The sequence below is a fragment of the Macaca mulatta genome, chromosome 1 (genome assembly GCF_049350105.2).
Source record: "Macaca mulatta isolate MMU2019108-1 chromosome 1, T2T-MMU8v2.0, whole genome shotgun sequence".
In the NCBI taxonomy this organism is placed as follows: Eukaryota; Metazoa; Chordata; class Mammalia; order Primates; family Cercopithecidae; genus Macaca; species Macaca mulatta.
Window position 1 is genome coordinate 149,624,535 of NC_133406.1, and position 24,491 is coordinate 149,649,025.

The window sequence follows — 24,491 nt, forward strand, 5'->3', positions numbered from 1 at the left end:
TCAGTAAGAATTGTTTGCATATAGAAATTGGGGCAGGTACAAATTTTGTATATCAATCTGTCCAGTAGTCCAGATTACTCTTTGCTGTATTTGTTTCATAAGTCAGGTCTGATGAGATTTTGGAAGCATTGTTTATACACTGAATTACCAATTGTAAGTAGATGTTGGTAAATTAGCAGTTGTTCAAAGGTGATTCATTTATATCTTTTTTTGGGGTCATAAATGACTTATTTTGGTGTTCATTTATTATTCTAACTTTGAGATTTACTTTTTTTCTATTCCTTGTATGCTGTGAATTTTTAACAGATTTGTTGAAGTACAATTGACATATTAAAAAATCACATTTAAAGTAAACAATTTGAACAGATTTGACGTCTGTATACACCTATGAAATCATTCAAGATAAGGAACATACCCTTTAGTTTTCAAAAAGTATGCTTATGCCTGTTGGTACTCCTCCTGTTTGCCCAGACAGTGACTTATCTGCTTTAGGTAATTTATAAGGTAATTTGCATATTCTGGAATTTTACATAAATCAACACATGCAGTATGTACTCTTTTTGTTTGGAGTTTTTTTTTGTTTGTTTGTTTTTTACTCAACGTATTTTTTTTGAGGTTCATTCATGTTGCATGTATCATTAGTTCAGTCCTACATATTCTGTTGCAGGTATATAATGTAAGGATTCACATGTTGATGGACATTTTTCACCCAGTGTTTGAATATTACAAATAAGGATGGTATAGACATTTGTATACAAATCGTTTGATATGGTTTGACTCTGTGTCCCTACCAAATCTCATGTTGAATTGTAATTCCCAGTGTTGGAGAAGGGACCTGGAGATAGGTGATTGGATCATGGGGACAGATTTCCCCCTTGCTGTTCTTGTGGTAGTGAGTGAGTCCTCACGAGATGTGGTTGTTTAAAAGTGTTTAACACTTCCCCCCTTCACTCTTATTCTCTTGCTCCACCATGGTAAGATAGATGTGCTTGCTTCCCCTTCATCTTCTGCCATGATGGCAAGTTTCTTGAGGCCTCTCCCAGCTATGCTTCCTATACAGCCTGTGGAACTGAGAGTCAGTTAAACCTCTTTTTTTCATAAATTACCCAGTCTCAGGTAGTTCTTTATAGCAGTGTGAGAATGGACTAATACATCGTTGTGTGGACATATACTTTCATTTATTTGGACAAATACTTAGGAGTTTCCACTCCGTGACTGGATCCTGTAGTAGATATATGTTTGATGTTTTAAGAAATGGTGAAACTTTTACAAAGTGATTGTACCTTTTTATCTTCTCATATGAATATATGAAAGTTTTAGTTCCTCTACTTGTTCACCAACACTTGGTTTGGTTGGTCTTACTAATTTTAGCCATTCTTACAACTGTGTAGTGATACCTCTTTGTGCCTTTAATTTGCATTTCACCAGTAACAAATGATACTGAGCATCTTTTGATATGCTTGTCATTCATATATTGTTGCCGAAGTGCTGCTTCAAATCTTCTGCCTATTTTGTAATTGGATTGTTCTGTTATTGAAGGTGTTAAAAGCAGGTTTATTGAGATATAATTGACATGTAATAAAGTACACATATATAAAGTATACAGTGAGAAAAGTTTTGACACATATATATACTTAGGAGGCCACAAACAAGATGATGAATATATTCATCACCCCCAAAAGTTCTCCTGGTGCCACTTTGTAATTCTTCCTTTTCTGCCACGTTCCTTTTTGGGGGTCTGTCTCTTTAACAGCATATAGCTTAGGATTACTTTCTTTTCCCACTGAGGCAAGACTCCTTTTTATCTGGTGTTACGTGAATTAGGAGATTTTCCACTCTTAAGAGAACAGGTACTATTGTGCTGTGTGAGACTAGGGCAATTCCCTTTCATCCTTTTGGGTGACTCTTCCTTGCTTGGATAGTTTCCACACAGAGTTGCTCTAATCATTATGTAGCTAGATACTTGGGAGTGTTCTTTGTTTGTGGAGTTATCTTCTCTTCAGTACTCTGCCCTGTGATCTTTAGCTGTTGACTTTTTTAGGCTTTTAGCTCAGTCTCTTCAACTCAAGGATTACCACCAGATTCTGCATAGATACTCTTTCCTTGGGCAGGGATCTGTACTTTCTCCAGGCAGTTGTTTGCTCACCTTATTTCCCTTTCAGGGTTCACCCTTAGGGGTTGCCTAATGTCTAATATCTGAAAACTAGTGTTTCGTATGTTTTCAGGGAGGAGGGCAAACCCAATTCCTGTTACTCCACCTTGGCTCTTACGTGTACTTTCTACTCTTCATATTTATATTTTATTTTGGTAAAAAACACATAACAGTAAATTTACCATCTTAACTGTTTTTAAGTGTACAGTCTAGTAGTGTTAAGTGTATTCACATTGTGTAACAGGTCTCTAGAAATTTTTCACTTTGGAAAAGAGAAACTCTGTATCTGTTAAACACTAATTTCACTATAAAAGTTATAGACTTTTATAACCACTCCACTTTCTGTGATTTTGACTATGTTAGGTACCTCATGGATGGAATCATAAAGTATTTGTCTTTTTGTGATTGGCATATTTCAGTTATAATGCCCTTGAGGAGATTGAGGTTCATCCATGCTATAGCATGTGATACAATTTCCTTGTTTTAAGGCTACATGATATTCCATTGTATGTATACACATTCCGTTGATCTGTTTATACATTGGTGGACAGTGGGTTTCTTCTTTCTCTTGGATCTTGTGAATAATGCTGTTGTGAACGTGGGCATGTAAATATCTTTTTGAGATTCTGCTTTGAATTCTTTGTGTATATGCCCAGAAGTGGGATTGCTGGATCATATGGTGATTTAACTTCAAATGTTTTGAGGAACTGTCATGTTTTTCATAATGGCTGCACCATTTTATATTTCCCCCAACAGTGGACCAAGGGTTCCAATTTCTCCACATTCTCACCAACACTTGTTATTTCCTGGGTTTTTAAAAATAACAGCCTCTAGTGGGTGTAAGGTGATAACTTGTAGTTTTGATTTGCATTTTCTGATGACTGGTGATGTTGAGTATCTTTTCTTTCTTACTATATTTTTTTTGAAACAGAGTCTTGCTATATTGCCCAGGCTGGAGTGCAGTGGCACAATTATGGCTCACTCCAGCTTTGACTTTCCAGGCTCAAGTGATTCTCCCACCGCAACCTCTCAAGTGGCTGGTACTACAAATGTGTGCTACCACACCTGTTTATTTTTTACTTATTTTTAATTTTTAGTAGAGACAAGGTCTTGCTATGTTGCCCAGGCTGGTCTCAAACTCCTGAGCTCAAGCGATCCTCCCACCTCAGCCTCTCAGAGTGCTGGGATTACAGTCATGAGCCACCACACTGGGCTGAGCATCTTTTCATATGCTTGTTTTATATGCCGTCTTTGGAGGATTGTCCATTCAAAAACTTGGCCCATTTTAAAATTCAGTCAATTTTTTGTTGTCAAGTTCGTTATGTTACATATTTTGGATATTAACCTCTTACCAGATACATGATTTGCAAATATTTTCTCCCACTCTGTAGGTTGTCTTTTCACTCCGTTGATTACTTCTTTTGATGTACAGAAGTTTTTAACTTTTAATGTAATTCCATTTTTTGTTCCCTGTGCTTTTGGTGTCATGTTCAAGAATTCATAGCTAAATCCAATGTCACGAAGCTTTCTCCTATATTTTCTTTTAGTAGTTTTATAGTTTTTGTATGTGGTGTAAAGGGTCCAACTTCATTCTTTTTCAGGTGGATATTGGATTTTCCCAGTACCATTTGTTGAAAAGACTGTCGTTGCCTCACTGTATAGTCTTGGCCCCCTTGTCAAACACCGTTTGACTAGAAATGCATGGGTTTATTTCTGGGCCGTCTATTTTGTTTCATTGGTTTATATGTCTTTTTATGCTGGCACCACTGCTGTCTTGATTACTATTTGTATTTAGTATGTTTTGAAATCAGGACTTGTGAGGCCTCCAACTTTGTTGTTCTTTTTCAAGTTTTTAGTATGTATTTAGTATGTTTTGAAATTAGGACTTGTAAGGACTCCAACTTTGTTGTTCTTTTTCAAGTTTGTTTTGGCTCTATGGGGTCCTTTGAGATTCCATATTAACTTAAGGATAGGTTTTCCCGTTTCTGCAAAAAATGCCATTGGGACTTTGACAGGGATTGCATTGAATCTGTAGATTGCTGTGGGTAGTATGACATTTTAACAATAAATCTTCCAATCTATGGATACAGTGTGTTTCCATTTATTTGTATATTTTATGGTTTCTTTCAGCAGTGTGTTATAGCTTGCAGTGTACAAGTCTGTTGGATCCTTGGTTAATTCCTAAATATTGTATTCTTTTTGATACTATTGTACATGGAATTGTGTTAATTTCTTTTTCAAATTGCTTATTGAAATACAACTGATGTTTGTGTGTTTGTGTGCTTTTATTTTTTGTATCCTGCAACGTTGCCAAAATAATTACTTCTAACATTTTTTTTTTCTTGAAAATTTAAGAGTTTTATGCATGTAAGGTCACATCTGAGAACCAGGGTAATTTTATTTCTTCCTTTCCAGGTTGAATGCAGTTTATTCCTTTTTCTTGTCTAATTGCTCTGGCTAGGACTTCCACTGCTGTGTTAAATAGAAATGGTGACAGTAGGCATCCTTGCTTTGTTCTCAATGTTAAAGGAAATGCTTTCAGTCTTTCACTGTCGAGTGTGATGTTAGCTGTGGGCTTTTTGTGTATGGCTTTTATTATGTTAAAGTTTCCTTCTATTTCTATTTTGTTTTCATATGTTGAACTGTCCTTGCATTCCAGGTGTAAAGCCCACTTGGTCATGATGTGTAATCCTTTTAATGTGCTGCTGAATTTGTTTTGCTCCTATTTTGTTGTAGATTTTTGCATCAGTATTAATCACGGATATATGTCTATACTTTTGTTCTTGCTTGTTGTGTCTTTCTCTGGTTTTGGTGTCAGGGTAGTGTTGACCTTATGGAATGAATTTGAAGTATTCCCTTCTTTTGAATTCTTTATGAGTCTGAGGAAGCTTGGTGTTAATTCTTGTTTAAATGTCTGGTAGAATTCTCTAGTGGAGCCATCTGGTCCTGGGCTTCTCTTAGTTGGGAAGTTTTTGATAACTGCATCCAATCTCTGTTTACTAGTTATAGGCCATTCAGAGTTTTTATTTTTCATGTCCTCATTTTGCTAGGTGTACATTTTTAGGAATATACCAGTTTATTCTAGGTTATTCAATTGTTGATGTATATTGTTCATAATATTCTGTTATAATCCTTCTGGCATCAGTTGTAATGTCCCCTCTTTCATTTCTGATTTTCATTTTTCAAGTCTTTTTCTTAGTCTAGCTAAGGAGTTTATTGATTTTGTTGATCTTTTTTTTAAAAACAAAAAAAACAAAAAATAAAAACCAAAAACGAACTCTAGGTTTCACTGAGTTTTTTTCTTTCCTTGTCTTCTTCTGTATTTAGTTGATCTCAGCCCTAATATGTATTATTTTTCTCCCTTCTGCTATTGTTTAGTTTAGTTTGTTCCTCTTTTTTCTAATTTCTTGAGATACAAAGTTAGGTTGTTGATTTGTGATTTTTTTTTTTTTTTAAACATGTAAGCTTTTGCTGCCATAAACCTCCCTGTTAGTACTGCTTTAGCTACATCTCATAAATTAGTGGTTTGTTGTTTTTGTCTCCGGATATTTAAAAAATTTCTTTGTAATTTCTTTGCCCCATTGGTTGGTTAAGAGTGAGTTTTTAAATTCCACATGTGTGGATTTTCTTGTTTTTCTTCTGTTATTGGCTTTTAGTTTCATTTCACTGTGATTAGAGAAGATAGTTGGTATGATTTCAGTCTTCTTAAATTTATTCAGACTTGTTTTGTGACCTACGTTTTATATAATTTTAATATGTATCTGAACTTTCAGAGTTAATTGTAAAGACTTTTCTGAATTGTCAGTGTTTGGTTTTCTAAAATATGTTCACGCCTCTTCAGCATATTTACAATATTTTTGAAAATTAATAGACATTCTTTTTTAGAAGTTTTTAGATTTACAAAATATTTGAGCAGGATAGTATAGTGTTCCCATGTTCTAACCACCCCTCCAACTGTCATTTTTCCCTGTTATTAACATCTTAACGTTAGTACAGTACACTTGTTACAGTTAATGAACCAATATTGACACATTATTATTAACTAAAGACCATAGTTTATTCAGATTTTCTTAGTTTTTACCCAGTGTTCTTTTTCTGTTCCAAGATATATTACATTTAGTTGTCGTTTCTTCCTAAGCTTCTGAAGACTTTGTTTTTGATGACCTTATAAGGTTTTTTTTTTTCTTAGCAGTTTTGAAGAATATTGGTGAGATATACTGTATGATCTTCTATTGGAATTTGTCTGATATTTTTCTCATGATCAGACTGCAGTTATGGGTTTTTGGGAGGATGTGTTATACTTGACATTTTAGTATTCAGGTGTTCTCTTAGAATACTGCTTGAAGCAAAACCATCTGTGCCAACTGCTTTTAAGTTTTATCCTCTTTTTTTGTACTCCCCCCCCCCACTTATATAAGTAATATTCCAATTGTATTTCTTAGGTATAGATTTTAAAATACGTTCTATCATACTTCTTTGTAAAATCTTTTTTTAAAAAAATATGTGTCTTCGCTATTATCAAAAAGATAACACATGTTGGCAAGGATGTGGAGAAAGGGAGCCCTTGTGTACCTTGCTAGGAATGCACAATAAACAGCCATTATGGAAAACAATATGGCAGTTTCTAGAAAACTAAAAATAGAATTACCATATGATATAGCAGTCCCGCTTCTGGTTATATATCTAAAGGAATTGAACTCAGTATGCTGAAGTGGTATCTGCATGTCCATGTTCACTACAGCATTATTCACAATAGCTAAAATATGGAAGCACCCTTGGTGTCCATCATTGCATGAAAGGATAAATGTGGTATATATGCACAATGGAATACTTTTCAGTCTTAAGATAGAAAAAATTCTGTTATTTGCAAGAACATGGATGAACCTGGAGGACATTATGCTAAGTGAAATAAACCAGGCACAGAAAGACAAACACCACGTAATCTAAATTGCGTGTAGAATCTAAAAAAGTTGAACTCTTAGAAGTAGAGAGTGAAATGGTGTTTACCTGAGGCTGGATTGGGAGTGCATGGGGCAAGAGGAGATGTTTATCAAATGGTACAAAGTTTTAGTCAGGAGGAATAAGCTTTAGTGATCTGTTGCACAGAATTATGAAATATAGTAATAATGCATGTATATTTTAAAATTGATGAAAGAGTAGATTTTAAGTGTTTTACCACAAAAAAATAAGTATGTGAAGTGATGGATTTGTTAATTAGCGTGAATTAATCATTCTACTATGTAAGCATATGTCAAAACATCACATTTTACTCCATAAATAGATAATATATACAACTATTATTTGTCAATTAAAAATTAATAAAATAAAAACAAAGTGTCTCAAATATGCTGGTTTAGGTTTGTGGGGAACAAATGCAGTTAAAAGGTTTTTTTTTTTCAGATTTTGGAGAGTACGAGCAAAGCAAGGTAAAATTAAACAACTTAAGTCGAAGTTTGTTTGTGTGTGATGTTTGTATATGCCTTTATTTTTTACTGTGGTAAAATATGCATAACAACATTTACCATTTTCAAGTGTACAGTTCAGTGGCATTTAAGTATGTTTATATTGTTTGTGCAACCATATATAGTTTTTAAAATATGCATTGGTCTGCTAGGACTGTCATAAAATACTACAGACTGGGTGGCTTACACAACAGAAATTTATTTTCTCACAGTTTTAGAGACTGAAAATTCAAGATTAGGGTGTTGGCAGGTTTTGTTTCTCCTGAGGCATCTCTGTCTTGCAGATGGCCTGCCCTCTGTGTGTACATACCTGTGTCTCTTAGAATGATACCAGTTGGGCCAGGTGCAGTGACACACGCTTGTAATCCCAGAACTTTGGGAGGCCAAAGCGGGTGAATCACTTGAGGTCAGGAGTTCGAGACCAGCCTGGCCAATATGGTGAAACCCTGTCTCTACTAAAAAAAAAAAAAAAAAAAAAAAAAAAAAAAATTACAAAAATTAGCCGGGCATAGTGGCGTGTGCCTGTAGTCCCAGCTACTTGGGAGGCTGAGGCGTGAGAATCGCTTGAACCCAGGAGGCAGAGTTTGCAGTGAGCCTTCATCTTAAAAAAAAAAAAAAAGAATGACACCAGTCATATTGGGTAAAATCCTCATAAGTTACCTTATTTAACTTTATTCCTGAAAGGCCCTTGCTCTAATGTCATATTTGGGATGAGGGTTCAATATAAGAAATTTGGGGGGAGACACAGTTCAGTTCATAACATCTTTTATATAGAGGTGCTTCCAGTTTATCGCTATCTTCAATGTATTAATTTCCTGTGGTTGCTCTAACAAATTAGCACACACTGGTTGGTTTAAAACAATAGAAATTAATTCTCTCACAGTTCTGGAGGCCAGAAGTTCTAAATCAGTATTATTGGGCCAAAATCAAGGTGATGGCAGAGCTTTGTTCCTTCTAGAGGGAGGCTGTAGAAGAGAATCCATTACTTGCTTCTCCCTGATACTAGTGGGTGCTGGCATTCCTGACTGTGGCCCATGTCCCTCCAGTCTTCAAAGGCAGCATTTTCAGTTCTCTCTGCCATGTCATCGTCTTCTTTTTTGGAGACAGAGTCTTGCTGTGTTGCCCAGGCTGAATTGCAGTGACATGATCTGGGCTCATTGCAACCTCTGCCTCCTTCATTCAAGCAAGATTCTCCTGCCTCAACCTTCTGAGTAGCTGGGACTACAGGTGTATGCCACCATGCCCAACTGATTTTTGTATTTTTAGTAGAGATGGGGTTTCACCATGTTGGCCAGGCTGGTCTCGAACTCCTGACCTCAGGTCATCTGCCCACCTTGGCCTCCCAAAGTGCTGGGATTACAGGTGTGAGCCACTGTGCCTGGCCTCTCTGCTGTGTCTTCTCATTGCCTTCAGAGTGTGTCTCGTTCTTATAAGGATACATGTGATTGCATTATGGCCCACCCAGATAATTCAGAATAATCTCCCCTCTCGAGATCCTTAATGTAATCATATCTGAAAAGACTTTTTTTTTTTTTTTTTTTTTGCCATGTGAGGTAACATTCTCAGGTTTCAGGGATCAGGGTGTGGATATCTTTTGTGGGGCGATTGTTCAGCTTATCCCACTCAGTTGTTTATAGTAGACTTTTAATGTTCTTACTTTGATTTTATAGTTTAGTTTTTAACAGGCCCCCATGTTCAGTTCTGGGTTGGTGGGAGATGATGGCATTGGGTGGCAGAGAAAGTATCTCATCTTTTCTGTATACTATGCAGAAAATTCTAGGTCTGTGGTTTTGGGAAGGACAAATCAGAGATGATAGTGAGTATGGAAATAAAACAATTAAAGTAATCTAGCTTGATAACAGAGGTAGGTATGGTGGTGCTGTTTTTTAAATAATAGAGAATTTAGAAGAGTCACAAGCTAGTTTCAGGTATGGGGAGGAGGGGATGTATAGAGTTTGGGACACACTGAGTTTTTAGAGCTTCTGAAATATGGTAAAATTAGTAATGATAGGTGTGTTTTTGGCAAATGCATGTTTAGTGGATTGTTGGAATAGAAGTCACTTTATACTAAATTAAGGATTAAGTTGAAGATGGAAAGTATTGACACATTCTATTCTCTAGAATAAGGGTGCTTGGCATTTAGTAAGTACTTAATCAGTGTTGGCTATTATGAGAATTACTATAGTGTTCCAATACTATAACATTTTTGTCTTCAGCTGTTTGGTGTACGTCTTGATATGTACATAATATTAAATAAATACTGATCTAGAAAGATGTGTGTTTTGTTAATTATTTTCATTATTGCCATTGCCATACTATTAAAATTAATGAAAACAATTTATTGTAGATTAAAAAAAAAAAGAATTAGAAAGTTTCGATTTCTCGTTTGAATAGATTATTATTTCTCAAAAAAAACAGTGGGATTGGGGGGGCACTTAGCAATAGTTTCCTAAAGATTAAAATGATCGTATTCTAGTTGAATGCTTTTTTTTATGTTATATCAAGAAATATAATTTGATTTATGGTTTTTCATTTAAAATCGTGGTGTATTGTAGCTGTAGTTATTCATGCTTGACACAAAAAATTAAACCTTGGTCTTTGTATGTATTCTTTCAGGTTTGATTTAATTTTGGATGAGATTGTTCTTGCAGCAAGATGTTAATAAGACAAAATCTAGGTAAGTAGAAGACTGCTTTGTTAAATGTACATATCGAGATAGGAATAATACCAAAAAAAATGTCTTAAAAATGTGGTGTTGAGTTCAGAACCAAAGAGTTTTTAAATAAAATTTTGAAATGCAAATAACTGTCTTTTTGACACACTTGGTCCACTTGATTTGATGGGAGTAAAATTACAGCTATCAAATTGTGGAACTAAATTTTTAGTTTCCTTCTTTTGTGTTGAGGTTAACTAAAGCATTCAGGTTTCCAGTGAATATTCTAACATGTTAGAAAATCAAGTTAGTGTTTGGTTCAGCCACTCTTCAAATTGAACTCTCACCACTTCGGTAAGACATTTATTGTGTCACTTCATTGTTTTCTCCTTTGTTGATAAAGTATATGAATAGTCATTGCTTTTGTGAATTTTGCTTCATTATTACTGTTAAGGAAACACTTTCCCAAATGGGACATTTGCCAAATTGTGATTTCTTTCTGTTAATATAGTATTCAAAATTGTAAATTATTGTTTTAATGTTTTCCTAATGGGTGTCTCTACTGAATGACCTCTCTAATACAGCATTCTGATTAGCTTTCTAAGGCTGTTCACTTTCAAAAAGTTGAATTGGCATCATGTACTTTTGGTCTGGTATGTGAAAGAATGCTTTTAAATAATATAAGCTGTTGACATGTTTTAAAAAGATACATTTACTGTTTATTGGTAAGTGAATATGGCTTCAAAACGGAAACAGGGGAAAACGAACACTGAAAAAATTGGAGTTAACTTGGTTTTCCCTCTAACCAGATGTTTCAGCTGTCAAAAATTTGCTGATCTCAGTGTTTGTTAAAAAAAAAAAAAGTCTAGGATGAAAAGTGCTGTAGTTCAGTAATATGCACTGAAGGAAATCTCAGTCAGTGGTTTGGGCATGTTTTGAAGCAAAATTTTCCTTTTATTGCTATTATATAATAATAATAGTAGTGGTAGTGTGAAGAGTACTTATTGTGCTCTAAATTCTATTAAGTGCTTGTCATACCTTATTGATCATTATAGTACCTCCTATTGTGTAGAAAAATTTTATTTTTTGCTTTATAGTGGACTATTTTTCTTTAGGAAGAATAATTTACTTTTGTAGCATTTATTAGAAATAACACTTGCCTATATATCCTCTTACAGTGGAGAAGAAGCCAGACTTTTGTACTTGAAGGTCTTATTAGGGATTTGTTTTCTAGTTGAATATACAGTGTCTGTTAGAACTTTTGTTCTGATTTTCTGTGTTTGATATTGCTTGTGGGATGACACTGGTTTAACTTATTCTGACCTTATTTTCCACCATGCTTATATATGTATTTTTTTCTTTTTTATTATGGTATAGTTTACATATATATAGTAACATAAAATTTGAGGTATAGAGCTGAATGACTTTTCGCATACACATTCATACATGTAACCGCCATCTAGATCAAGATATAGAACATTTCATTACTTTAGAAAGTTCCTTGTGCTTTCCCCGCTTCCAATCCAATAGCTTTTTTCCCCTGAAGTAATGATCTTTCTGAATTCTGTCAGCATAATTTAGTTTTGCCTGTTCTTGGATTTTATATATAGTATGTACTCTTGTATCTGGCTTTTTCATTCAACATAATGTTCTTGAGCTTCATCTATGTTGTGACTATATCAGCAGTTCATTATTTTTTATTGCTGTTTTATTTTTAGTAATATTCCATTGTATGAACACACTACAAAATATTTACGTTTTCTCTGTGATTTGGTTTATTGGATTCTCCATATTTCTGTTCCTACTTGCTAACTTTTCTATACTCTTTTCCTTCTTCTACCTATCTCTTTAATTGTCCCCCATCACTTTCGAAATAAAATGTAGTAAACCCTATAACACGGCATGCAGTTATCTCACTGTAGCTATGCCAGAATGCTGAGGATTATATGAATAAACTAAGTATGATGTTTCATATTCCTAGTTCTAGTCCTAGGTGCTTGTTGTCACTTTCCCTCAACCCCGTGCCTCCCCAATTGCCAGAGCCCTCTCTGCTAGTTGTCAGCTGATCTTCTGAAATAGCCTATCTGAAGCATCTGTCTGATCCTTTAAGCCAGGCCTGGGCATAGTTTGTCTTCTTTATTAGACTATGAGTTTGAAGGTAGATACCATCCATGTCTCATTTATCTTAGTAGCACAGTGCTGGGAATACTGTGTGCATTCGGTAAATGTTTTGTTAAACATAGATCAATGAAAAGTGTTCTTTTCTCCCAGGCAAATAGAGATTCAGAATGCTAGCCGGAATGGGATGGGGGCATTGGCACTTCAGTTGCTGTTGGGCCATAGGAAGGAGCCACTGAGGACAATCCAGAGACAGCATTATAGACATTTTAGAAAGAGAAATAAATTATTTCCCAAGTCTTCTTTCAATGGCTAGTAAAATATTCTTAGTTCAGTCCTAAAGTAAGACTGTCATTGTTGATTTTGATTAGTATTTCCAAGTGGAGGTATTAATCCATGTTGCAGAAATTTGAAGTGTTTGCTATGAAGAGTGTTTTCTTTGTGGGTTTGTACTAGTTATTTCTTTAAAGATTTTGAAAGGTTAGACTAATACAAGTAGAAGATTGGGAACACTAGTCACACATGTAAGAAGTGAAGAAAACTTTTCCTCATTTCTCTGAAGGTAAAAAACTGTTAGGATGGAGGAAGAAATTGTAGAATCATAGCCTGGAACTGTGGTAACATTTTCGATTCCCACAACTGAGGAAGCCTGCTATTTGTTGAAAGGTATTTAAAATTTTTTTATTGTAGATATGTAATATAACATATATGAACAATATGCTTTTTTTGTTTTGTTTTTGAGACGGAGTTTCGCTGTTGTTGCCCAGGTGGGAATGGAGTGGTGCAATCTCAGCTCACTGCAACCTCTGCCTCCTGGGTTCAAGCAATTCTTCTGCCTCAGCTTCCCAAGTAGCTGGGATTACAGGCATGTGATACCACACCCAGCTAAATTTGTGTTTTTAAGTAGAGATGGGGTTTCACCATGTTCGTCAGGCTAGTCTCAAACTCCTGACCTCCGGTGATCCACCCTCCTTGGCCTCCCAATGTTCTGGGATTACAGGTGTGAGCCACTGCACCCAGCCTAAACAATATACTTTCTTAAGAAATAACACACTTCTTAAATTTTAAAGCATTTTGACTAGTGGGTTTTTTTTTTGTTTTTTTTTGTTTTTTTTCCTGTGTTTGAAATTTGGCTAGTTGGTTGACTATAGTAATCATCTGTAGATTTTTATGCCTGAAGCTTGATTGCCCTCTAGCAAGTCCAAAGCAAGAAAAGGTTCTTCCCCACTGGGATCAATTTGTTGCTTTTCCTTTCTGTAGCTTCTGCCATAATGCTTGAACACATAGTTGGACATTGACCTTTTCTCATGCTGTTCCTTCTGTCTTCCCACAAGGATTTTCTTAGACATAGATTCTTACCGTATATAGACCTTGGTTCTTTTTTTTTTTTTTTTTTTTTTTTTTCTTTTTAATCCTGGATGTGAACTGTGTTTAGTCCTATTGTTGGTTAGGGTTGAGCAGCCAGAGAAATTTAACCTTGAGATTGCCTAACTTACATGTCTCCACAAATATTTTAGACTAATTTTTCTTCTCAGAGGCTGCTAGCTGTACCTCAGTTGCAGAGTCTTCCTCTTCATTTTGTGCTTCAGTATTTAACATAGGCAGCAGCTGCTAAGACTGCAGAATCCCCGAATCCAAGAATTTGAAATTCTTTATGGATATTTGTCTTAAATTAATTTATCTAGTTTCTAACTTCTCTGTACTTCATTTTCTTTAGTAGCACTGTAGATGTGCTGCCCCTTGTTGTAGCATGAAAAAGAAAACTTTTAAATTAATACAGTTCTTTGTTCTTCATTCTAGATGAGATTATACAACATACATTGACCCTTTCCAGCTGTATTGCCAAGTAACAGTTAGTATTTAGTATTTCACTTTTTTTTTTTTTTTTTTTAAGACAAAGTTTTGCTCTTGTCGCCCAGGCTGGAGTACAATGGCGCAATTTCGGCTCCCTGCAGCCTTGTCTCCTGAATTCATGCGATTCTCCTGCCTCAGCCTCCTGAGTAGCTGGGACTACAGGTGCATGCCACCACACCTGGCTAATTTCAGTATTTTTAGTAGAGATGGGGTTTCACTGTGTTGACCACGCTGGTCTCTAACTCCTGACCTCAGGCGATCCACTGGCCTCAGCCTCCCAAAGTGCTGGGATGATAGGCGTTAGCCACTGCACCCAGCCACATTTAGTATTTTCAAAATGTAAATTTTTTATAAAAGTCACATGTGACTTTATGAGCAAATAGTACAGCAGTGTTTAAAGTAAAAAGTAAAACTCTTACCTCCCACCCAGCACTGTACTCCCCATAAGTTACCAAAAATAGCTGGTATGTATTCTGCATCTTTCTCTTTCTGCTTATCAATATATTTTGGACATTTTTCTATATATGTACCACATTTATTATAACTGTTACCTTATTAATATTTAGGTAAATCTCAGGATATTTTGCCTGTATATAAGTATTGCTGCAATAAATATTTTTGATTATATCAATGGGAGTGTGTGAGAGTGTCAGGATAATTTGTAGCAGTAGATTGCTGGGTCAAGGATATGTGCCCTTTAACTTCTGATATAATAAAACTGCAATGAGGTTGTACCACTTAATATTCTTATTGCTAGTTTATGAGAATATCTTTTCCCACATTCTGCTAAATATTTGTTTTATCCTGCTAGTTTAATTGGCAGAAAGTAGTATTTATTTTACTGTGCATTTTTTAAATTGTGAGAGTGCTCAAAGGTTTGAAATATCACCTTCATTACAACTTAAATTCTATTGGAGAATATATGTGAAGATTTTTATTTTTTGCTGTTAAGTCCATCAGTTCCATCAATTAACATACCTTTGTGTTTTAGGTGTTACAGTCAAAGTTAATATTGAATAATCAGATTATTTGCCTTTTTTTTCCCTTCATACTATTTTTTTTAAGATAAATATTTCCTTATGGCAAATTTCTTTATAGTTTGCTACAAACTAACATCAGCATAGCCTGTAAATAAAAAGAAAATAAAAGCCATTACTAAATATTAGGTTCATTAAGTCTAGATTAATAGCAGTCTGCTTAAAATCTATTGTCTTTTACAACTCAAGCATTAGAATACTTTGCTTCTTTGTGGTTATTTTTTACTATTCTTATTATGTATGATAAGCTACAGTTATTAGTCTTAATTCCAGCTTTAATATGAGTGAACTCCTTTTTTTTGAATTATTTAATTCTAGAAAACTTAAATACTTAAATTTACAACTGTAAAAAAAGAGCTGAGAAAATCCTTAGTGTTACTATGATAGATTTCTCTGAGTCATTTTTACAAATTGGCATCTTTTGGTATTTTTAAAATAGTATTTTCTAGTGTGATGCCTTTATTCCTAGATATGTTTATAGTACTATGCCATATTATATAAGGGATTTGAGCATCTGTGGATTTTGGTATCTGGGGGGTTGTCCTGGAACCAATCCCCTTCAGATGTGAAGGGTCAACTGTATATCTGTCTCTCTTGATCTACATCTCTTAAAACTCACCCTTGGTTTCACTGTGCTGTTAAATTTGTTTAAAGGGAGGCTACATTGTTCTTTTTTGAAGTTGAGCTGTCAGTAGTTTTTCCAAAGAAAGTTTCAGCCATGCTTGGGTTTAGTATAAAAGTTTCTTTCCAAATCTGAAATGTTTTTAAACCTAGCAAAGACTAAGTGGCCAATATCATTCCAATGTGTGAACAGGAAACCATAAAACTGCTCCTTCAGACCAAAGAATTTTGCCATGGCTATACTTTAGCCTTCTATGATTGGTCTAAACTGTAAATAAAAGTGCTAAATAAAACAAGGCAATCAGTAAGCCTTTACTGAAATCTAATATTCTAGGCACTGTGCTATATGTTAGGGATGCATAATTAGTCATTAGAATTCCCAGTATCATTCGACTAATTATAGTACAAATGATGAACACAATACTGCCAAGTCTGAGTAGTACAGTGTAGTAGTAGGCCTGAGGAGGACGTTTTTAAGGAAGAAGTCAGGAAAGGCTTCATAGAGCAAGATATCATTTAGAGTTGAGAAAAAGAAGAGAATTTTCACCTTGGGAAAATATGGGCAGATGGGGCATGAACTAAAGCTCTTATTTTAGTTTCTAGACATTATTTCGTAAAAACAGTTTCATTTAACTGAATGTCCATATTGCCAGAGTTACTGAGTTTCTTAAATGTACTGAAGTGTACAGTTTACCACAGCTTAGGAATTTATTATTTGAACTGTTTCCTTGTGCTATTTTTTTCAAACTGTGGAAACAAGTTTAATTTTTTGAATCTACCAAGAAATAAATGATACTGTGAAAACTTTCATCCTCATTATTTTGATTATTATAATATTACACTTAAGTGTAAGAGATTCAGAAATAATAAATGACTGGCTTGAGGTTAGGTAGGTAATTGCAGAGGCAGAATTGGAACCTAAGTCTTCTGATGTCTGATTTACTATTCTTTTGAGATGACCATTAAAGTAGATATTTGAGACCAGGCGGGGTGGCTCACACCTGTAATCCCAGCACTTTGGGAGGCTGAGGCAGGTGAATCGCCTGAGGTCAGGAGTTCAAGACCAGCCTGGCCAACATGGTGAAATCTCGTCTCTACTAAAAATATAAAAATTAACTGGGTGTGATGGCAGGCGCCTGTAATCCCAGCTGCTTGGGAGGCTGAGGCAGGAGAATCAATCACTTGAACCTGGGAGACAGAGGTTGCAGTGAGCCGAGATCGCGCCATTGCACTCCAGCCTGGGAGACAGAATGAGACTCTGTCTCAAAAAAAAAAAAAAGTAGATATTTGAAACTTTTACGGTCTTCTAACTAGGCTGAAGCCTGTGGGCTCAGTAAATTTTTGTTTAATATTTTATTGATTTATCTGATGTTTTATGAATTGGTGATTGTAATTAAGTTGGTTTTAGATCACACTTTACTAGTCTGAGGAGAAAAGATGACTAAATAAGTAATTATAATCAAGTATCATTAGTATTGTGATAGTCTCTGTTCCTGGAAGGCAAGGGCCGTGTCTGTTTTATTTATTAAGATATATATTCAGTACTTTAATATAGCTAATACTTTACTCATAGTAGACATTTAATAAATATATATTTAATGACTGGATGGAAATATGGCAAGGCCTCCCAGAAGTGACACTTAAACTGAAACTTGGAGGAACTGTTTGGTGATTAATGTAGATAAAAAATATGGGGAAGGCCTGTTAGCAGAAGAAATAGCATGTACAAAGGATGAGAGGTAACAGAAAGGGAAGATTGCTGGAACTGAAAGAAATGTAAGTTTTGAATGTAGAGCTCACCGTGGGGTGTGGATGTGGGGAGTGGCTAGTGTCAAGAGATAAGATGAGAGAGTAAGGCTGGGCCATTTTATTGAGGCTTTTATAAACCATTGAAGGAGTTTAAATGCGAGGAAATGATTTTATTCTATCTGTTTTAGCAAACGAACCTAATTAAAATGGGGAGAACAGATCACAGGGAAAGCTAGATTGGAATCAGGATGACTAGTTAGTATGGAGAGCATGCTAGCCTGACTTGAGAGTGGTAGAAGTGGGGATAGAAAGATGTGGTTGGATTTGAGGGAGACTTAGACGACAAAAGAGACCAGCTTTGGTGGTTAATTGTAATGGAGGTGGGAGTGAGAGAATAAGGAAGGAGTTAAGGATGACTCATGTTTCTAGCTGGGCAGTAGTGCTGTATTATTCACAGATAGGTACTGTGAAGAAGAACATTTGGAGAGAACAAGAGCTACATTTTAGATGTATTAAGCTTTAAGTAGCTCAGGACTTGTGATTAGAAATGTCAGGTGGCAGTTAGATATGAGACCTGTAACTTGAGATGTGAGAATCGTCAGCATGAAATCTTAATGTCTCTCAAATTCTTTTTTTTTTTTTTGAGACAAGTCTTGCTGTATCCTCTAGGCTGGAGTGCAGTGGTGTGATCTTGGCTCACTGCAACCTTCGCCTCCCGGGTTCAAACGATGCTCATGCCTCAGCCTGGGATTACCGGCGCCTGCCACTATGCCCAGCTAATTTTTGTATTTTTAGTAGAGATGGAGTTTCACCATGTTGGCCAGGCTGGTCTCGAACTCCTGACCTCAGGTGATCTACCCGCCTCAGCCTCCCAAAGTGCTAGGATTACAGGCGTGAGCTCGCCTGACTCATTTTTTAATTCTAATATCTTTCTGCAAGATATTACAAAGCGTGTTTATACATTAAATATTCTATTGACCTAAAGATTGCTCCATGTAGACTTATGAGCTGCTGTTTTTATTAGAGATTCTGGCCTCTGCTTATTGTTAATTGAACAAGATTTAATACCATTAATGAATAATTATGCTACTGATGGCAAAAGTCTTACCAAAAATATTGAATGGCTAAGGGTGTATTGAATGTATTAAATCTTAGATTTATATTAGTGTGTCTAAGTAGCTGAATATAAATACTAATATTTGATAATGCAAATATTTTCCACCCTGAATAGCAAAGTTTAGGTTAAAGTGATCCTGTGGTCTTTAGATTAATCATGATTCAACAAACTATTAGAATAAAAGTTACACACAACAGTATGATCTTGCCTACCTTGTTAGCCATTACTCACTGTCTAGAGCAGTTCTTGGCACAGAGGTCCTCAATATTTGTTGAGTAAGCAATCAGTATTGACATACAATGCTTTAATAGCTAATACAATTTTATTTTTGGTCAGGTTACAGCAATGGCAGACTGACTTTTTTAGTTCTTAAAAAGAGTCTTATCCCCAACTTAAGGAATTATATTTTTATTTGAGCAATATTTTCCCCCTTAAATTACCCTTTATTCATATTTATGCCACCTTCTTTCTATATACTTTGCTTCCAGCAAACGGACACATTTCTGTTTCTAATCAGAACATTTTTACTGACATTTATGAAACAAGTCTTCTAGTAAAAACAGTTTGGACATTTCACTTGTGTATTCTGACATCACCATGTCTAATGGTGATTCGTCACCTTTGCTTTCAAAACCTATTCTTGCTAATGGGATGACCATTCTCTCGTCATGGAGCTCAAAATCTCTCCAAATATTTGTAGTGCTTACCTTCTGTTATAAAGATTTGGTCAGTTATTAAGTCTTTTTGCTGTTACTTCGGCGATATAACATGTATTTATCTTTTTCTTTCTATTCCCATTGCTATTGTTGTTTGCCCATCTTTTACACTCATCTTGGATGATGTGTCTGTGTTCATTTCATTTGGATAAGACCATTTGATTCAACTCTTTAGGAAGTTACCTTAATTATATTACTTGTTCAAAAACATTAACTACTCCTTAATAAATTTTAATTCTTAGGTATTATATCTAGGAGGTTCCAAATTTATGTTCTAATCAACAGTTTTATCTCCTGCTATTCTTTAGTAAGCATTTTGCTGCAGCCTGATTATCATTGTTATATGAAAAAACCCTCACTTTCATCTTTACTCATACCTTCTTTGCCAGTCTCATCCTCAGTTTATCTCTACCCTTGAAATCTAACTCATCCAAGAAAGCTTAGCTCAAATCCTGCCTCTGCCTTGAGGGGTTGACATAGTCCCTGGTATATGGGATGTAGTTCTGGTATATTTCCTCACCCATCCCTAGATTCATGGTGGAGATCTCTCTAACCAAGACAGATTAACAAGAGAAGTGCATACAAATTTATTTAATAAAAATTTTGCATGACATGAGAGACTTCAGATATGAAGACTTGGCAAAACAACAGAAAGCTGTATTACTATGGACAGTTATGCAGGAGAATGATTAGAGGACAAAAGGGTATGATCTAATGGTGATAAACTAGGGTGGAGTTAGCAAAGCCTGTTTGTTCAGATTCTTCTTGGCATCTCTATGTGACACATCTATAGGGACACCTATCCCATAAGAGTTTTAGGAGAGAAGGGAGAGAAAAAGTCAAAGAATGACTTTCCTAGATTTTATGGCCTACTTCAGGGGAGAAAAGAAGGAGAAAGAGAGACCTTCCTGCTTCTGCTGTTTTCTCAAATGCCAAGGTGCCATATTTTGGGGGTAGCATTTCCTACATCTCATTACTGGGAAGTCACTTTCTCTTGATATTTATGATTGTAAACTGAGCTACCTATTAATTGAATGACTTTAAAGTGTGATAAGATAATGAAGTGCTAAATATTGACATCTCCTGCAACACCCTGTATAGTTGACAGGCTCCTCTATTTTTTAAACTGGTAAAAACAAAAACCGTGGTTACCTTATATATATATATATATTTTAACAGACATTTATATGTTTACTCTTTCTATGCTTATCAGATATTTTTTGTCTGATGGATTAAAAGTCAAAACCATGATAAATGCAGACTTACTTAACATTTATATAGTGCTTACTACCTGCCAGACGCTGTTATAAGTACTTTTTAAATATTAACTCAATCCACATTTTACAGATAACAAAACTAAAATATGAGTTTAGCAATGGAAGAGCTAGGATTTGAATGGAGTAGTTTAGCTTGAGAGTCTTTGCTATTAAAGCCTTATGTTATACTCCTCAACAGAGTGGTAAAATAATTTAGTAAATATTAAAATAATTCAGTGAAATAACGTAAGAAATACTACGCAGGAAAATACATAATTACATGTATACTCTTATTTATACTCTCACCCATTTTTTTCCTGCCCCTCATGTTATTCTGGAGCAAATCCAGAGATATTTGTTATTTATTGATGTCTACCTCATCCCCATTGGTAATTTTTTTCCAGTTTTTTATTATGGTAAACTATAAGTAACATGAAATTTGCCATTTTAACCATTTTTAAGTGTACAGTTCAGTGTTACTGTATACATTTATAATGTGCACTCATCACCACCATCCATCTTCATAATTTCTTGTCTTGTAAAACTGAAACTCTATACCCATTAAACAACAATTCCTCCATTTCTTCTGCTCCTGAGGTCCTGGAAATCACCATTTTTCTGTCTCTTTGAATTTGACTACTCTAAGTGTCTCATAAGCAGAATCATATAGTGTTTGTCTTTTTGTGACTGGCTTATTTCACAAGTGTGTTGTTTTCAGAGTTCATCCATGTTACAGTATTTTGCAGAATTTCCTCCCATTTTAAGTCTGCATAATATTGCATTGTATGTATGTAACACATGTTGTTTATGGTGGACACCTGTGTTGCTTCCACCATTTAGCTATTGTGAATAATGTTGCAGTGAACATGGGTGTACAAATATCTCTTCAAGACCTTGCTTTCAGTTTTCAGGGATATATAGCTAGAAGTGGAATTGCTGGATCATATGGTAATTCTATTTTTAGTTTTTTGAGGAGCCACCATAGTTTTCTGTAGTGGCTGCACCATTTGACATTCCCACCAACAGTGCACAAATGTTCCTATTTCTCTACATCCTTGCCAACACTTGATATTTTGTTTTTGTTTTTTGATAGTGGCTATTATGTGTTATGATGGTTTTGATTTGTATTTGCCTAATAATTAGTGATGTTGAGCATCTTTTCATATGCTTATTGGCCATATGTTTGTCCTTGGAGAAATGTCTATTCAAGTCTTTTGCCCATTTTTTAATCATGTTGTTTTTCTGTTGAGTTGTAGTTCTGTATATGTTCTAGATACTACTCCCTTGTTAGATATATGATTTGCAGAGATATTTTCTCCCATTCCATTGGTTCTGTTTACTCCGTATATCTTTTGTGGCACACAAATTTTTACATTTTCACAGAGTTCAATTAGTCTTTTTTGTTTGTTTGTTTGTTTAGACAGAGTCTCATTGTGTCGCCCACGCTGGAGTGCAGTGGTATAATGACTTGGTTCACTGCAACCTCTGCCTCTGGATTCAGGTGATTGTCATGCCTCAGCCTCCTGAGTAGCTGGGACTACAGCACTTATTTGCATGTTTCATTGTTTTCCAGCCTTTAGCTGTATGCTTAAAATGCAAATGGAATAATATAAGAATATAAGAATAATGAGAAGTAATACTTGGAAATGTTCTGAGAAATGATGAAAAAAGGGCCTGGTTTCTATCTGATTGAAAAGAGATGAGACTTGGGAGAGCAGTCAGACTCCCTCTGTCCTTCCCACCTCTTCTCATCCCCTCCCCTAAGTGCTCTGGCTAGGAATTCTAGTACAATGTATGTAGAAGTGGGCTTTTCTTGCCCTGGCGTGGTGGCTCACACCTGTAATCCCAGCACTTTGGGAATCCGAGGTGGATGGATCATGAGATCAGGAGTTCGAGACCAGCCTAGTCAACGTGGTGAAACCCCATCTCTACCAAAAATACAAAAATTAGCTGGATGCGGTTGTATGCACCTGTAATCCCAGCTACTCAGGAGGCTGAGGCAGGAGAATCGCTTGAACCCTGTGGCGGAGGTTGCAGTGAGCCGAGATCAGGCCATTGCACTTCAACCTGGGTGACATAGTGAGACTATTACCCCCCATCAAAAAGAAAGAAAGAAAGAAAGAAATGGGCTTTTTGTGTATTGCTTTTATTATATTGAAGTAGTTTCCTTCTATTCGTAGTTTGTTGGATCTGGTTATTAACGAAAGGATATTGAATTTTGTCTTTTTTTTTTTTTTTTGCATCAATTGCGATGGTCATGGGTTTTGTCCATTGTTTTGTTAATGTGCTGTGTTACATTGATTTTTTTTTTTTATGTTGAACTATCCTTGGATTCCAGAAATAAATCTCACTTGGTTATGGTGTATAATCCTTTAAATATGCTGTTGAATTTTGTTTGCTAGTATTTTGTTTGAGGTTCTCAATCTCTTTTCTTTCTGGATAAATGAAGGCATACAGATAATTTTCATAATAAAGCCATACTACAGTGTATATTTATAGTTCAATGGAATGTAAGTAATTTTTTTTTTTTTTTTTTTTTGAGATGGAGTCTTGCTTAGTTGCTAGGCTGGAGTGCAGTGGCGTGGTCTCTGCTCACTGTAAACTCTGCCTCCCGGGTTCAAGTGAGTCTCCTGCCTCAGCCCCCTGAGTAGCTGGGACTACAGACACGTGTCACCACGCCCAGCTAATTTTTGTATTTTTAGTAGAGATAGGATTTCACCATGTTGGCCAGGATGGACTAGATCTCTTGACCTTGTAATCTGCCCGCCTCAGCCATGTATTTTTTTAATAGATAATAACTTATATACCCTGGTATTTGGTTGTATATGCTTCACACTAATTACAACACATGATAATCATATGATATCTGAACGCTAGACCATTGTTTTCAATTATGGCTGCACATCACAATGCCAAAGGAGATATTCACACACACACTATTGCCAGTCATTTAGATTGGAATTTTTCCGAAGGGGACTGAACATCAGTAGTTTTAAAAAAGTCTTCAAGTACAGAAATATTTAAAAATTCCTTACATTGTTTTGGCTACACATCCAAGTTGTATGGGGTGCTTTAAAAAGTCTATAGGCCTTGAAGTGGAATCAAATTCCAGGGGAGGAATTGCACAATCTGTCATTTTTAAAAGTTTCCCAAGTTTATCTGAAGCACAGCTAGGTTCTTAATACTGGTCTAGAATTTTCTCAGTCACAAGAAAGGTTAATTAGCAATTTATTTTGATTAAGGTAATTTGCAAGGGCCCTAAATACAGATTTTCTATTGTATGGGCCGAAAGGAGAGCCATATGTTTTATATTGTCAATTATATAGGAGCTAAGTTGTTTACTTAAGGAAATTGACATAGGTGCTTATCTTCATATTAATCTAATTGCTGTATGGGGTTGCAATAATATGAATAGGCAGGACCACCAATTATTTTCTTAGGCAAACTTGTTCTTATGTCTAAACTGGTATTCTGTTCACAACTCAGCATTTAGCATAAAGCATGTTCGAGGTGACCTTAGTTTTGTGTTTTCAGAAGACAGAAATATTCATGTGTATCACAGTAGAACTTAAATGCAGTGTGATTTAAAACATCTCATTTGTTCTGCCAAATTGAACATATTAGTCTGCTAGGGCTGCCATAGGAAACTACAGTAGACCTACCTAATCCGTGGGGGATACATTCCAGTACCTCCAGTGGATGCTGAAACCTCAGTACAGAATTCTATATGCGCTGTTTTTTTCCTACATATACATA

General features: G+C 35.5%; 1 protein-coding gene across 32 annotated transcripts in view; it reads left to right on the forward strand.

Moving 5' to 3' along the window:
- Positions 1 to 24,491, forward strand: part of ZNF644 (zinc finger protein 644) — a 100,586-nt gene that overhangs the window by 23,110 nt on the left and 52,985 nt on the right. For 22 of the 32 annotated variants that reach the window (XM_077987792.1, XM_077987853.1, XM_015144635.3 and 19 more), the window contains one exon: positions 10,231 to 10,291. In XM_077987792.1, the coding sequence (XP_077843918.1) occupies positions 10,248 to 10,291 (44 nt within the window). In that variant the 5' untranslated portion in view covers positions 10,231 to 10,247. Of the gene's footprint in view, positions 1 to 7,553; positions 7,579 to 10,230; positions 10,292 to 22,155; positions 22,237 to 24,491 lie in introns of those variants that run through there. The other 10 variants (XM_077987734.1, XM_077987730.1, XM_077987808.1 and 7 more) reach the window with 4 other exon arrangements.